Source organism: Propithecus coquereli, unplaced genomic scaffold (genome assembly GCF_000956105.1).
Source record: "Propithecus coquereli isolate 6110/MARCELLA unplaced genomic scaffold, Pcoq_1.0 Scaffold79, whole genome shotgun sequence".
In the NCBI taxonomy this organism is placed as follows: Eukaryota; Metazoa; Chordata; class Mammalia; order Primates; family Indriidae; genus Propithecus; species Propithecus coquereli.
In genome coordinates this window covers 2201984-2219055 of record NW_012154062.1, presented here as the reverse complement: position 1 = coordinate 2219055, position 17072 = coordinate 2201984, and the positions used below count along the sequence as shown (strand labels likewise).

Here is a 17072-nt window from a genome sequence, read left to right as displayed (position 1 = left end):
TAGTAGTATAGCAATTCAAATCCACATAAGCAATTGGGTTACAAAAAGATGCTGCTGGCAACATCAATGTTACATGGTTACAAATTATACTTCCCCCACGAGACGATGTGTCACATGAGAAGGATTATTCTAATTATGTTCATTTTTAACACTGGTTTGAAAAACAGTTCATTCTGGCTTCTAATTTAATATTCCCTTTGTTTAAAAGTAGGGTGATGCAGTCAAAAGATTACCAGTGCCTTTAATTCCAAATAAACCAGAAAGCTCCAATAAATGGAACATTTCGAGTACTCGGTATTTATGGAAAAAGATGAAAATAATGAATTAAGAGGATAAAAATCAAGAGTTTATTTTTGCAAAGAGACTACATAGTTAAATATTTACTCATCCTATTCTCTTGGACTTCTTAAATCCATGGCATTCCTAGACAGAATGATGGTCAGATTAACAGCCCCGATGAGGGCAAAGACCATGCCAGCTTAAGTCACCACCACCTGCAGCCCCAGCATACAGAACCGTGACTGTCACCTGGCAGGCTTCATAAATATTTGCTGAGTGAATTAACACACAATAAATTCATGAAACACTTTCTCAATCATTAAAAGATATTCAGTCTACTTTTACTATTAATCAAGACAGACTATTTGAATTCAAATACTCTGAAAATCAATGGTCTAAAACTCACCCATTTACTAACCAGGTCACTGAAATAATCAGATCATCCTCTTCCCAGCCATTTCAAATAATAAAAAAAAAAAAAAGAATTTCCCAATAATGACTACAATATTAAGCTTTTGAACACACTGGGATTTAGCTTTTTGCTTGTAAAATAATGTGAGAGGCAGAATAATGGCACTCTACTTGATAAAGTTATAAATAATAATAATGTAGAAAGAGTGCAGATATTTTCCTAAGGCCAACTAGACTAACAAGATGAAAAGCAAGACAGTAAATTTTATTGCTTGAAAATATGGTACATGCTCCCTGTAGAGTGACTTTACTGAAACATGAATTAGGACAATGGGTACTCGAGGATATCTTTTCCCCATTTCTCTAATATCATTCCTAGCAAAATCTATGCAGAGAGACAGGATGCTCTGACTTAAAAGTACAGAAGACTCTAATATCGTGTGCAATTTTATGGCGCAACTTTAAATAAACATCGTCTTTAATTTCTGAGTTTATTTTGAGCATATTGGAACACTGAATTGTCATTTTAGATGAGCATTAGTTCACTTCTATCACTCCTTCTCCCTACAACCCCCTTCAGCCATGTGCAAACAGACTGGGCAGTGACATTCTCAGAAATGCAATCACGCACAGCTGGTACAGCTGGTGGGGCACACCATTTCAGACACGAAAGAGTTTAGAAGGCCACGCTTACATTCTCGCCCAGGGAGATGCTTGATACAGGATCCATGAAAAAGAAAAAGGCAGCCAGGCTCACGCCTGCAATCCCAGCACTTTGGGAGGCCAAGGCAGGAGGATTGCTTGAGTCCAGGAGTTGGAGACCAGCCTGGACAACACAGCAAGACCCTGTCCCTACAAAAAATAAAAAAATCAGCCAGGCATGGTGGCGCACACCTGTAGTTCCACCTACTTGGGAGACTGAGGTGGGAGGACTGCCCAAGCCCAGGAGTTCGAGGTTACAGTGAGCTATGATTGTGCCACTGCACTCCAATGGGAGGACGAAGTAAAACTCTGACTCAAAAAAAGAAAAAAAAAGAAAAAGACAAAGACAAGGAAAATAAGGGAGTTGTTAAATATAAAGCGTAAAACATAAAGCAGTAAAGGATGGTTAAGAGAATATTCAGAGTGTTAAAAATACGACTGAGCAAGTCTTGACGCAATGGAACACAGAAACCTGAGTATAAATAGTACTAAAAAAATCACAGAATATTCATATTGTATATAACACTTTACAAAACACTTTCACGTATATTATTCCATTTGATTCTCACATTCATCCAATGATATGCAGCTACTGTAACCTCTATTTTGCTGATTAGGAAACTTAGCCCCAGAGAGTCAAATGACTGATCTGTACATGGTCAATAGGACCCCATGTCTCCGGACTCAGGATTCTGTATCTTTCTTCTCAGCACACTACTTTTTATGAATCGGATAAGTGAATCACTGCAAATACCACTTGCAGTGTGGCTGTACATCATGAAGTTGGTAGCAAAATAAAGTCGAATAAACTCTCAGGACTAGAAATCTGCCTCTTTTCTAATTTACTTTGTATTAAGCTTTTTATTTAAGATATTGTTTTTATTTATTTGCTTGTTTTTAAAAGCCCAACAGCTTAAATGACTTTTAAGGTGCATTTTGTGATTATTCCGTCTTACATCTACTTATAATCTACAAACTACCACGAAATTCTATTAGTTACACAGAAACTACTTGGGTAATTATGTAACCCTTTGATTATGCCTCCACTCTTGAATAAGATAAGCACAACTAATTCCTTATCTATTTTTACCTGCTATACCCAATATTTTATCTCTCACAAAAATAATATCCAAACACTTCCTTCATGTATACTAGAAGGGAATATAGGTCAAGGAAAATGGTTATTGGTTTGGGATAGGATTATTCCTCTTTTTTCTGCATATCCAGCTCAATCCTCAAAATTCTAGCTTGCATTTCACAAACACATTTTCTCATTCTGTTTTCAGTGGGGTTCCTTATTGTAAGTGTGACCCCCACTCCCTTGCCTCCCAGAGATTGGCGACACTGCTGTCTGCAGACAGGAGCAAGGCAACATCATGCTGGTCCCAGTAGCCCCAGGCACAGGGTGCCTACTCTGGGTGGGGTGCAGGAGTCTCAGCCCTGTCTGCTCATCAACCTCAGAACTCACCTCCACTTAAATCACCTCAAAGATCTGTGCTTCTACTATTGCATTTCACCCTTTGCAGGAAGCCCAAGCTACAGAAAACCCAAAATTTTGGTTTCTATGCAATAGCACTTAGAGATGAGTAAGAATCCAAAAATCAATTCAGCATATTCTTTCCTAGTCTTCCAAAGACGTATTCTGATCTTAGTATCTCATGTCTGAAATCGCTCCTTTATAAAAAGCAAACCATTACGTTCTGGTTTTAGAGAACTTCTAGTTTAAGGTAGACAGCAATCTTAACTGTGGCTTGGAAGGCATGAAAGAAGAAAAAAGCGGAAGTTTCATGTTGTATCTTCACATCATTTTACAGGTTGCTCCTTAACTGCCTTCTACTAAGGGGAACACAGTGCTATGAGTTAGAATGACACTTAAAAATATAACTGAAAACCACCATGGTTTCAATGTCAAGTTCACAAATATACAATTGAGTGGAGTGTTTTTGTTATCATTAGTTGTTACAGTAAAATGACGGATTTGAAAGGAGGTATCAGAGCCTTGGGGCAGTGTGGAAAGCATGCATGTGTGTGCTACGTGTGCATGCAATGTGCGTGGCGTGTTTGTGCACGTGCTTGTGTGTGTGCACGTTTGCCCTGGCGGTAGAGGCAAGAGGTCCACTTGGGTAAAGATGATCTCATGGGGGACAGGCTCTTTTTTTTTTTTTTTTTTTTTGTTTGTTTGTTTTTTTGTTTTTTTTTTTTTTTTTGAGTCTCACTGTGCTGCCCGGGCTAGAGTGCTGTGGCGTCAGCCTAGCTCACAGCAACTTCACATTCCTGGGCTCAAGAGACCCTCCTGCCTCAGCCTCCCAAGTAGCTGGGACTACAGGCATGTGCCACCATGCCCGGCTAATTTTTTCTACATATTTTTAGTTGTCTGATTAATTTCTTTCTATTTTTAGTAGAGACAGGGTCTTGCTCTTGCTCAGGCTGGTTTTGAACTCCTGAGCTCAAACAATCCGCCCGCCTCGGCCTCCCAGAGTGCTAGGATTACAGGCACGAGCCACCGCGCCCAGCCTTCAGGGCTTTTTAATCTGCCGGCTGCAAGGTCTTCTATTTTTTTTCTGTAACACTTCAAATCCCAGATGTTTGTGTTCTAATTTTTTTTTTTAATCTCCTGTTTTGCCAGGTGGCCTACTCTGAAGGTCATTTCTTTAAAAATAACGAACAATTCTCTAGAGATAAAATCTCAAAGTGAGCAGATATAGCTTTATTCAAGGTCCCCTTCGTGGGGCAAGGACAGTCAGTCTAGTGATTAATGAGTTCCCAGACTACAAATTACACAGAGGCAGAGAAACACAGAGGGGCTTATCTTTGAATTAGCACAGTCTGCTGTTCTCCCAGCCACACTCAGAATGAGCTCTAGTCCCCCCCAAGTTCTCTTTTGGCCGTCCAGATTGAGGGTCCCTGAGGATCTCCACTCAGCTGCAGGGTACGCCCAGCTCTCCCCCAAACTCCCCCAGGGAGGGGAAGTCTGCTCACATGGTGCATCACCTGTCATTTTCTCTGTGTACCATTAACTCCTCGTCACATTCCTCTCTGCCTGGGAATGGCATCTGCTTCCCCACTCGCGTCTCAGACCCTGGCAGGATGACAGCCAAACACTGCTGTTTGCGATCACCTCCGCTTCGGCGCAGGTGACACCGAGCGTTCACTGTGATCCACCGAGAGCCACAACACTGACGAATATTAGGCAGAGCATCATTTCTGAGTTTCCTCAGTTGCGTCACCACTGCCAAAAAATGAGGATAAGGCAGATATTTTGCAAAAGTCAACAGTTTTGCAAAATAAAAACATATACTCAGTCCTAAGCTAGATGTTATTTCAGCCTCCTCCTCAGCTTGGACAAACCAGCCAGTCCTCTTTTCTCCCTAACTCTTCATCTGAAGAATGAGAAGGACCATGGCTGGGCTTGTGATAAGAATAGCATCTCACAACCCAAGGACCTCAGGGGACAATTGTTGCTGCTGCCATCAGATATTCCTACTGGGCAAGCTTCCTCATATTTACAAATTTTCTCAGCTTCCTTTGTAAAGGAGCAGTGTTACTAAACTCAATCCCCATTTTATAAAAAGAACTGATCCCTTAAGGGTACTGCCCCAGGTCACAGAGCTGCCTGCAAAGACTAAAACTTCCATTCCCAGACTAGAGTTCTTCGACTGTGTTGGCAGCATGTTCTCCAGGTATCTGGTACTTAACCAGACACTCTTAATTTTGGTCATTAGGTATAATAAAAATGTTAAACCACCATAAATATATCCTTTAAAAAAATAAAATCTTTTGCAAAGATTATCTTGAGTGTGTAGGAAAGATGCTCTGAGACTGGACCTCAAGTTTTCTAAACCTGGTAGCAGGGATCAAACAACTCTCCTAAAACTTCCAAGATTTGCTTCTCACGGCTGTAGGGGTGAAGCTGAAATTCTTCACTCTTAAAATTGGGGCAAATCCTTTATTCTTCTGCAAGGAATCTCCCTTGGATGAAGCCATTTTCTAATGAAGATATAACTCGATTTACATTGGTATAAAATAATCCAAATGCAAATCTTTGGACTGGGCTACTTAATGTTCTGACTGAAACTGCAGAAACTCTTCCATGGAAGGAAACGTACAGCTCTCTACATTTTTTAGTATGTGAGATTAGCTATTTCCCAAATGGACCAAGAGAAAGTTTTGAGTCAGGGGTGGAGGGCTGAGGTGAAAAGCAGCTCAAGACAGGATTGCCACTTGACCAAAGAATGCACAATTCATGCTTTATTTACAGAAATGGAATTGAGTTGACCTTGACCATGTACTGCTGGGCTTGTACATTCCACTCCTGCCTAACTGCTGCTCCAATACAAAAGTCTAGGCCTCACGCTGTGGCTTATCCACTCAAACTGTATGGAAACCCTGCTTAACAATCAGTAATGACATGAAAAAATACTCTATAGGTCATGCGGGCATTGGTGTTTGTTTAGGGTCCAAATTTTTAGAGCTAGACTGAAACTTTTGAGGAATCGTCCAGCAGATTCCATCTCTACAGCTAACTCCTGGGAGCACTCTGTCAACAAGGATGTGACGTCAGCCTCTGGCTTACCAGGAAAGAGTGCCGTGATTGATTAGTGATGTCTGGCCTGGATGCGGGCATAGAACTATCTGCACTTATGCTCTGTGGTTACTAAACAGTTTACAAGATTCTGATTTCATAGATTTAAAAAAAATGAAGTCTTGCAGACGCAAAGTCCAAATGAAAATCCAGTTTTCCTGGCTATGTTTTATCATACTTCCTCTCACTACATTACCATAGCTCAAAAACTGACTAGAGGCCCACAATCCCTTCTCGACAATTCTGAAATCCAAATGGCTCTGAAAATACATAACTCATATTTAGGGGAAAAACTAACTGAAAACTAACATGAGGCTATTTACAGTATTTATAGCATTGGATTATAGTGCTGCCCCAAACCTTGCTGGGACATTATAGATTATATAATACACACAGCATTTCTTCTATACAATCTGAAACACATCTGGGCCCAGATGTTTCAGATAAGGGATGGCAGCCCTGTACTGCCTACATGGGTGTGGTAGGCATAATAATAGCCCCAAAAGACATCCATCCCCTAATCCCTGGAACTCATAAATATGTTACATAGCAAAGGAACTTCGTAGCTGTTACTTACAAACTACAGACCTCAGAATGGGGAAATTACCCTGTGGACCCAATCTAATCACATGGGCCCTTAAAAGCAGAGAACTTCCTCCATTTGGAGTCAAAGAGATTCTAAGCAGGAGGAGGACTCAGCCTGTGGGCCATTGTGGGGGTGGGCCACACGAAAAACCTGAGAAGGAACATGGGCAGCCTCCAGAAACAAAGACTGTCCCCCTGGCTGACAGCCAATGAGGAAAGAGGGCTGCCAGGTGGCTCATTCGACCAACAATCTCAAGACTCCTGGAAGTGTTTTCCTCTCCAGGGCTTCCAAATTAGAGCCCATCATGGCCAGCACCTTGACTTCAGCCTTATGAAACCCTAAACAGAAGACCCAGCCATGCCATGCCAGACTTTTGTCCTAAGGGACTGTGAGATAACAAACAGGTGCTATGTTATGTTAAGCCATGAAGTTTATTGGTAATTTGTCACAGCAGCAAAAAAAAAAAAAAAACAAACAACAAACAGAAAAGCCTGATTCTTCTTCCGTAATGTGGCCTCTCAATAGCTACTCAAACTTATATTCCCTGAGTGCCAGCCAAAGTACTGTCTCCCTGTTGGACTGTTCTCCTCCCTGCATCCCCCCCCGCCCCGACCCACGCACGAGGCTCTGCACTTTCTCCCCACTGACGTTTTGCTGCCAGGACTGCAGATTCCCTCCCCCCAGGCCTCCCTGCCTCCCTAACATGCCCCTCTCCTCAATCCCTGGCTTCCCAAACCAGCGGAGCAGGCCACTCCCTACCTGGGATTTGATTAGATCCTTCCTTACTCAGTGCTTTCTAACTGCTTCTCTTCTTTCCAGTGCGGCTAAAACTCCTGAAAGACGAAGACCTTTTCTGAAGCCCCCTCGTGGCTCCACGATACCTGTCGTTACACAGACTGAGCCCTTGATGAGCATCTGCTCAGGGAATGACGGGTTCAGCCAAACCGGCCCAGGACGGGGCAAGGCTGCTAGTGTTTCAAGTTAAAATAACCCCTTAGATCTGCACTGGGACTTAACAGTTTGCAAAGCATTCCCAAATACATTAGCTCATGTACCTTTTACCCAAAAACCCAGGAGATAAACAAGGCAGTTATTTTTCATTCCCACTTGTATAGATGAGAAAACAGAGGCTCCAGAAGGTTATGAGATTTGCCCACCCAGCCCAGGTAGCAAACCCTGCAGCACAGATGGGACCCTCTCAGGGCACAGGGCAGAGGCTGCCCCCTAAGAACGTGAGGAACACTGAGGGAAGGATGCGTGTGCTAGAGTGGTCAGTTCTGGAAAAACCCCGGCGTGAACCAGATTGGCTCAAGGAGTCCAGGCAGGTGGATTTAATCCTGTTTCTCCAGTGCTTCCCCCTCCCTCCCTCCTTCCCTTTCTCCATGTTTTCTTACGGAAAAAGCTTTTCTGTCTAATTTAAAGCTAAGAACATCTGAGTCTAAAGCATTCCTGCTAATGGGGGCAGGGAAAGCCGCAAAGTCTAATCCTAGTGGTGTGATCCTTGAGATACAGACGTGAATGCCTTCCCTGGGGCAGATAATAAGATGGACCTAAAGTCAGAGACCCGGGTTAGAGCCCCAGCTCCACCTCTGAATCCGGCTTTGCACAGACCATTGCCCTTGATTCTCCCACTCAGAGAACAGGGACAACCTCCCGCAGGTGTCGTGGATGAAGCGAACAGTGACCGTAAGTCTTGAAAGCTGCACAGGGCTACACAGATCTGAAAGGTCACACTCCTCACCCCAAACACCGTCACCCCAGTGACCAGCACTAGGGCAGATCCGGCCGTTTCACCGACCACCACCCCCAGGCTCCCGGCTTCCTACGCTGTGTTGCTTTCTTCCCTTGAAGCTGACCTCAGCATTCTATTAACCTGATTCCATCCTATTAGAAATATTAGTGGGTCAAGAGGGAGGATAACAAAGAACTGTAGGATTTACCCCAAGTTCTACACAGGCCCAAAGGGGGACCCTGATGACATGTTTGCCTCGATCCTTTTGTAAGACAATCAGAGCAGAGCTGAGAAAACACTGACTGGTAACAAACGCAGAAATTCAGTCTACTCTTACGTTCATAGACAAAATACCCTTGTTCTCAACCGCAACACTGATATTCTTCCATTAACTGGACTTCTGGCAGCAACGAGTAAATCAGTACAGATATAAGGGGTCACTATTAACTAGAAGCACCACCTCCTGTAAGTAACTGACTCAGAAGCCACAGGGCTTCTATGATGCTGAATGCACATCAATATTCAGGTTGAAATTAACTTTCACCCACTCTCCATAGCCCTTGACAGATTTTTAGATCGGACCAGTAAGAAGTGCTTTCCGATTCAGGTCTGGTAAACTTTATGACAATACGGGGCACAGTTTCTAGCGATTATCTGTCCCTGTGGAAATTTATTACAGATCTAAAAAGATACTTTCTAAAAAGACTACTCCAAGAAAATCAGCTGTAGATTTACTAAAGTATGTAAGTATACTATACTAAAGTCTAGTAAATCTACAGCTGATTTTCTTGGCGTATCATTTATAATCCAAGAAGATGATTGCTCTTTAAATCTTTCCTTGGTTATTCAGACAAGCATTATGACCACCAACTTCAGTAAAAACTGCTTGAAGGTTTTTCTTTTTATAAACAGATTTTAGGCCTTGGGTACACGGCGGAATTTTAAAGACATGACAATATCCTTTTAGATAGCATAGTTAAAATAAAGTATAGCTGAAACTTAGAAATCTTTAAACCTGAATTGCATTTTTTAAATTTCAGAATATTACAGGGGTTCAAATGTTTTCGTTACATAAATTGTTTTTGTACCATTTAAGTCAAAGTTATAAGTGTGCCCATCACCCAGATGGTGTGCATTATACCTGTTAGGTGTGAATTTTCCCATCCATCTCCTCCCCGCTCCCACTTGCTTGATTTCCAATGAATGTCATTCCATATGTGCACATAAGTGTTGATCAATTAGCTCCAATTTAACAATGGGTACACGTGGTGTTTGTTTTTCCATTCTTGTGATACTTCACTTAGAAGAATGGTCTCCAGTTCCATCCAGGATGATACTAGCGGCATTAGTTCACCATTTCTTTTTTTAGGCTGAGTAGTACTCCATGGTATACATATACATTAATCCACTCATGTATTGATAGGCACTTGCGTTGTCTCCACATCTTTGCAACTGTGAATTGTACTGCTATAAACATCTGAGTGCAGGTGTCTTTTTTACAGAATGTCTTTTTTTTTTTCCTTTGAGTAAATACCCAGTAGTGGGCTTGCTGGATCAAATGGTAGTTTTACTTTTTAGTTCTCTGAGGTATCTCCATTCTACTTTCCATAGAGGTTGTACTAGTTTGCAGTCCCACCAGCAGGGTATGAGTGTTCCTATCTCTCTGCATCCACACCAGCATTTGTTGTTTTGGGACTTTTTGTTAAGAGCCATTCTCACTGGAGTTAGGTGGTATCTCATTACAGTTTTGATTTGCATTTCCCTGATGCTTAGAGATATTGAGCATTTTTTCCATATGTCTCTTGGCCATTAGTCTATCTTCTTTTGAAAAGTTTCTGTTCATGTCTTTGCCCACTTTTTAATGGGGTTACATGATTTTTTTTCTTGCTGATTTGCTTGGGTTCTTTGTAGATTCTGGTTATCAGCCCTTTATCAGATGTATGGCATGTAAATATTTTCTCCCATTCTGTAGATTGTCTGTTTGCTCTATTGATTGCTTCCTTGGCTGTGAAGAAGCTTTTCAATTTGATCAGGTCCCACTTATTCATTTTTGTTGTTGCTGTGATTGCTTTTGGGGTCTTCTTCATAATTTCTTTGCCTAGGCTGATATAAGAGATTTTCCAACATTTTCTTCTATATTTTTAAGTTAAAAGAATTTCTAGAAGAAAAGGAAAGTGACTAACCAAATATCTGATATGTGTTAGACACAGAATTATCTCATTTCCTCATCACAGAATTCTACCAGATTGCATTAGTTTTCTATTGCTGCTATAACAGATTATGATAAACTCAGTGGCTTAAAACACCATAAACTTGTTATCTTACATTTTCGTCGGTCAGTGGTCCAACACCAGGCTGAAATCAAAGTGTCGGCAGAGCTGTGCTCCTTCTGGAGACTCCAGAAGAGAGTCTGTTTCCTTGCCTTTTCCACCTTCTAGAAGCTGCCGGCGTTCTTGCTTCATGCTTCACGCAGGGTCCCTTCCTCCATGGTCAAAACCAGCAACATCACATCTCTCTGACCATCTATAGCCACATCTCCCTCCGACTCTGACCTCAGCCAGGAAAGATTGTGTTTTCCAGGACTCACGCTGTCAGGTGGGGCCACCCATTTAATCCAGGATCATCTTCCATCTCATGGTCCTTAACATTCGTCACAGGTGCAGAGTCCCTTTTCCCATGTACAGCAACGTATTCACAGGTTTCCAAGATCCCAGGTGTGGACATCTTTGCCATCTTCTGCCTCACAGATTATTTGTTCCCTTTTTATAAATGGAGGAACTCAAGAGTTCAATGTTACAGTACCAAGAGATGAAGGAGGCGGGATTCAAGTTATTTCTGGTATTCCAGAAAGTATGTAAGTCCCACTAAACTGGTTGCCTTTCTGTTTTAATAACCATTTTATTAAATCAGGGTAGTATGATGAAACATTTCTGAGAAAGCGTGCTGGAAGTCACTGCATTCCTTTTCCAGGGCTGCTGCAACCAATTACCATAAACGTGGCGGCTTCAAACAGCAGACACTTATTGTCTCACCATTCTGGAGGCCGGAAGTCAGAAATGGAGGTGTCGGGCAGGGCTGTGCCCCCTCTGAAGGCTCCGGGGGAGAATCACCCCTGGCCTCTTCTAGCTTCCGGTGGCTGCTGTCTTGGGCAGCATAACTCTACTCTCTGCCTCTTCCTTCACCTGGCCTTCCTCTTATAGAGACACCTGTCTTTGGTCTTAGGGCTCACCCTAAATCCAGGGCAATCTCATCTTGAGATCCTTAATTTACATCTGCAAAGACCTATTTCCAAATAAGCTCACAGTCTGAGGCTCTGGGTGGACGTGAATTTTGGAGGGACACTATTCAGCCCACTCGAGTAACACATAGGGAGCTTACAATAAACATACAAGTCTACCATAAAGTCGGCTGTGCGAGAGACACAAGATGACCTGCTATTGAAATGCTCACACTGGTAGCTGTGAAGATCACCTGCCTCCCTGTGTATCCTGCTGTCAGAGTGAACTTCAGCAAACATCACAGGAGACCTTGAGACCATCTTCTCTAACACGGGGAAAGATGAAGAGTAGAAATATAAAAACCCTTCGTCCATTTATTTCCATATTCCTTGCACCTAAATGTTTCCCTGTCCCCTGCCCCTCTCTCTGTCCATGTGACAGTTTAGCTGACACACAAGGAACAGAACAGCACCACCTCCCTATGATATCTATGAGATGGTTAAAGAATAACCATGGTATCTATTTTATTTTAATCTTCTGGCCTATTTTTGAAAAATTTTTTTGCTGGGAAAGTATTGTAATTCAAGCACAAAGATGAGCACGTATACTTAACGCTCTTGAAGGATGTTTGTTGCTGCTACTGTTCTTTATTTTAGGGGTGCTGGGAAGGCAGCTGCTTGGAGGGGGTTGATGTTAAACACGCCGGGTGCAGAGAAGTCCTGCGAACGTGGGGGTGCTTCACTGGGGATCTGCGGAAAGAACCTAGGGCTGCCCCTGAGATGTAAACCAAATTTTAGAATTTTATGCTCCTAAATATTTTGAGGCTCATATTTGCAGCCCTTTATAAAGCTTCTTCACATTCCTCATACTAACAAGGCAATCGAGTGCAAGAGTGAATAGTTAAGGAATGACATAGGGGTCCTGCAGACATGGGTTTGAATAAGACCTTGAGCAGGTTGTTTAACCAAACACACCTGGCCTCAGCTTCCTCACCTGTAAAATGCACAAATACAAACAGTCTCCAGTTTACAACGTCATCATGAGGATTAGGTAGACACTCAGCTGTGTGTTTTGCCATGTAATAACCCCTGACCCATGTTGGTTATTAGATTCTTACTAGACTGGCAAAGTAGGCAGGAAATAACCATATCCCCATGTGACAGCCTCAAAGAAGTCACGAGCACACACAACCAGTGTCACAGGGATGGGGACTTGAACACAAGTCAAACAACCGCAAATACCTGCTAATTCTCAGTGTAATTAAATTCCTGGCAGAATAAGGTATTTCATAATAGTTTTATCATTCTTCCAAACCATAATCCAAGCAGCAAATTATGTATGAGCTTTTTAAACCACCAGAACCATAGGAGAATTCATACTAGTTCTGAGCATAAAATTCCATCATGTTGGGGATGCAACTGTCCCCACAATCACAGGCACAATCTGTGAAAGCCAACGTTTAGAGCGCTGATGTTTCGAGTCTGCAAAAAGAGGGGAAGACTCAACAGAACGCAACCTAAATCGCAAATGTGCCCAATCCAGCCCTCTGCCTGTCTTTGAAAGTGAAGTTTTATTGGAACGTAGCCACTCTCACTCCTCGGTGTGTAGCTGTGACAGAGACCGCGTGGCCACAAAGCCTGAGCTGTCTACTAAGTGGCCCTTTACAGAAGAAGTTTGCCAACCTGTTAAAACAGAAGATATATAATGGTGGGAAGGGGGGGGTGCACCTGAAAATATCTTAAAATGCCTAATTTTATTCCTAGAGTTCTTAGTACCATCAGTCCCATGAAAAAGGGGTGTTGTCTTTTTCGTGAAGTCGCAGGGGAGCCAAATCCCCCCAGAATGAAATGAACAGCAGAACCTTAAAGCAGGGCGGTATCCCACCCAGTTTCAGATCTGATGCATGGCCACCTTCGTCTCCATGGCCCCAATATCTTTATCTGCCCTAGGTATGAAATTTTGCACATTTACAGACATGAAAGACTCACTCGGATTTTCTCCTCTCCCAGCGTGGGTGCTGGGCTAGGTCCCTGCCGCAGTTCCTCTCCTCCTGTCGCCGTCTTGCAGATGTTCTGAGCCTCCCGGTTATCTGGGGCTTGTAGACCCTGGTACTGCGATTTCGTTTTTAAGCTATTGGTGAATTCTTCAGACCGGGTTTTTCTGAAGAGAAACAAAAGTGGAATCATCACTAACATTCTTCAACCGGGACAGCTTTTCCAAAGCAGATGTCGACCTTCAACATATGTGGAAAACAGAAACAGATACCATTTACCCAGGGCTTATGATAGGCTGGGCCCTTTGCTAGGTACTTTAGTGACAAGACCTCAATCCTCATAACCACCTACGAGAAAAACCCTGCTATCCTCACTGTGTTATAAGAGCCTCAAAGAAATGTTATAATATCTCCAAGACCACATTGTGGCACAGCCAAGACTTCAACACAGGTCTGCCCAGCTCCCAGTTTGGAAGCTAAACTGCTAGAGCACACTGCCTCCTTTTGATCGGTCAGCAAATCGCCCCTTTATCATCTGTCCAGATGCAGTTTTAAAGTCACAGGCGTTGCTGGGCAGCATCGCCAGCCCTTGGAAGTCCACTACGCAGCAGAGCCTGCTCCCATCACCAGCCCTCGGGAACTGAACCCAGGTCCTCCTGTCCACCCTGATGGCTACTTGACCAGCTCAGAGTAGGGCTGGCACCACCACTGCCCAGAGCCAGAGGAGGATCCCAAGGGACAGCAAGCTTCACAGAGGCCACCCCAGGCACCATCCAGCAGTGGGGTGCCATCACCTGCCTCAGTTTCCCTATGTCTCCAGTTGATTATGTCACTTCCCTTTCCAAAAACCTCCTCGCTGCCCACAGAATAAGGTCCACACTCCTACACCTGGCCTTCAAGACACTTTAGAACATGGCCCGTGTCTTCCGCCACTTGCCTAAGTGTACCCCAAATGCTCAGAAGACCCCACCATTCCCCAAAGGACCACCCATAGTCAAGTCTAGGGGTCTCGATTATGCCCACTGCCTACACTTTCCTTCCTGACCTTCTGTAGCTGGAAAACTACTTATCTTTCAAGGTTCCGTTCAGATTTCACCTGTTCTGTGGATCAAAATGATAGACTCCTACCTGCGCTTGGTTAGCTCTGTGTTTATCCCTTACTTACAGCACAAATCACAGCCCGCATGGGCTGCAGCTAGTTGTGTATCTGCCTGTTGCCCTTCCTAGACTGGAAGCTCCTTGTTCATTTCTGACTTCCCACAGCGCCTATTTGTTCAGCTACCCATATCTGAGCAACCTTTTCTTCTTAGAAGGTCCGAAGCTTGAGCAGCGATTGCATTTCTCACATACACTCCTGACACTCAGCTGTGTTGGCCTGTGTTGCTCTAACACGATTCCAGGAAAGCCAATGATGACGGATGGGAAATTTGCATACTCATATCAAATCTGATCACAAATCAAAACTAGAAGGACACACAGCAAAACGAAGCAGCTAATCTCACAGCATTGTGGGAATGAAGGTCTTTAGGACCAAAAGTCTAAAGAAATTTGCAGAGAGATCCAAAATAATTTCGTGACCCTCAAAGCCCACCCCACTCTCCCACCAGATACTGTGAGCAGCAGGCATCTTTTGCAGTGTTTTCTAAAGTGTGGAGAGTTTTTAACGTCTCTCGCTGGTTTGCAGATCTCATACCTGAGCTCTTCAGCCTCCTGCTCCGCTTTCAGCCGGGCCCGCTCAGCACTGATTTCATTACAGAGCACATCGTAGGGTTTGTCGAGATGGTGTTCGCCCATCACCCACACCCACACTTCCTTATCAGCTCCCAGCTTCCAATGGACAGATTTGCCATTTTCTGCAAACAAAAAAAAATTCAGATCGAACAGATACCTTTAGTCACAGAGTATGAGGTTCCCCATCACTCAAGTATTTAAGGTCTCTGGGAAAAAAAAAATATTAGATGAGGCTAAGCACTTCCAACCTGCTTAGGAACAGGCAGCATCCATAGGTAGCAATGGTACTGGTGGCAGCAGGTGGCAGCTGCAACAAGAGTATGTGTTTAAAAAATATTATGGGTATGGTTTTCACATGTGCCTATTTTGTAAAGGAAGAAATTGAGATGGGAAGAAGTGTTCATTATTTTTAGTTTTCTTTAGGGTCACTGGGCTAGCATCAGACTCCATAACCTCTTAAGTCTAAGACTCTCCCTGTAACCCAAAATTGCACAACTACCTGAGGATTTGGTGTTTCCATTATCTTCCATGGCTTTGTGGATGGGTAAAAAGCATGCATTTTAGAGTTAGACCGGCTTGGGTTCAAATGCTAGCCCTGCCACTTACGAACTATGTGACTTGGGCAAATTATTTAATCTCTTTAAGACTAAATTCCCTCATGTGCAAAATGGGACATACATACACACTACACAGGACATAGGACCACACAGGACTGCCCTGCAGAGCAGGCAGGTGCTACTATGCCAAGTGCTCCCTGGTGCCTGCCACATAACCGAGTTCGATAGAGGTTAACTGCTATCATGGCCACCCTGTTATTTACTTACATGGCTGCCTCAGAGATTCACACCAGCTTGTGAGAAGATACTACCACCAGGTAGCGTGATACCTGGTGAAGCCACTTAAATAACCCTTGTTTACAATCGGTCTCGCAGGTCGGGTTACACTCTAGAGCTCCTGAAATGCGAGCACACGGGCCACGCGCTCTGCAACCCCAGGCGGGTGCGGTACACCTAGCAGAGACCAAGAGGGACAGTCCCTGAATATGTCAGACTCACTTAGGGCCACTGTGGTCCAAAGTTAGTCCAGCCGAGACCCCAAACTAGCCAGTGGTGCTGAGTGTGTGGAACAGGGCGTCTGACCAGTGGCTGTGCTGGGCCGTGCTTCAAGGGTGAGACAGCCACACGGGGACTGTCTCTTGGCTTCTTACACTACGTATAAGACGGTTTCCAATTAAAGTGTCTTCTGTCCAATGTACTGGGGGCCTTCTGCATACCGTGCCCTCTGGATACCTTACAAAAGCAGGCTGCCCAAAGCCAGGCCTGTGCTTTCTACTCTTCCCACTGCAAGGGATGCTTCTGCAGTATACTCGAGTTCTGGACAGAGACACTGGGGGTGGGAAGGGCAACAGTTTCATAGTCTGCACTACAAAAGGATTCAAATTTACTGTTTTCGCAAACAGAGAAACAGCGAGACTGGCCCCTGGTAAGGACAGGACGGACCCAGCGTGCCCGAGTGGGGCCGAGCCCCAGTGTGGCCTTGGCGAGCTCTTATTCTGTTCGAGGCTGTGCCAAACAGTTCATTAACTTTAGAAAGCTGTCATACCTCATAAAACTCCCCTTATTACATTCTTCCAGGGCAACTAATAATATTTTTATCATGTCCATCTCTCAGCCTTCACCTAAGTAGGTCTCTACCGATATTTTTTTGACAGCAGGAAGACGATGCCCAGAGAGGGTGGTGGCAGAGGGCCAGGGGAGGTGCAGCGGAAGGAGGGAGACTCCAGCGGCTCGGCCAGGACAGCCCAAGGCACAGTCCCCAGGGAGCACTGCAGGCTGCAG

General features: G+C 43.9%; 1 protein-coding gene across 1 annotated transcript in view; it reads right to left on the bottom strand.

Moving 5' to 3' along the window:
- The window catches only part of SH2D4A (SH2 domain containing 4A), a 70339-nt gene that overhangs the window by 27877 nt on the left and 25390 nt on the right, over positions 1-17072 (bottom strand). Inside the window, exons 3-4 of the mRNA XM_012663049.1 lie at positions 15197-15356; positions 13499-13670 (exon numbers count right to left, since the gene is read on the bottom strand). Of these exons, the coding sequence (XP_012518503.1) occupies positions 13499-13670; positions 15197-15356 (332 nt within the window). The remainder of the gene's footprint in view (positions 1-13498; positions 13671-15196; positions 15357-17072) is intronic.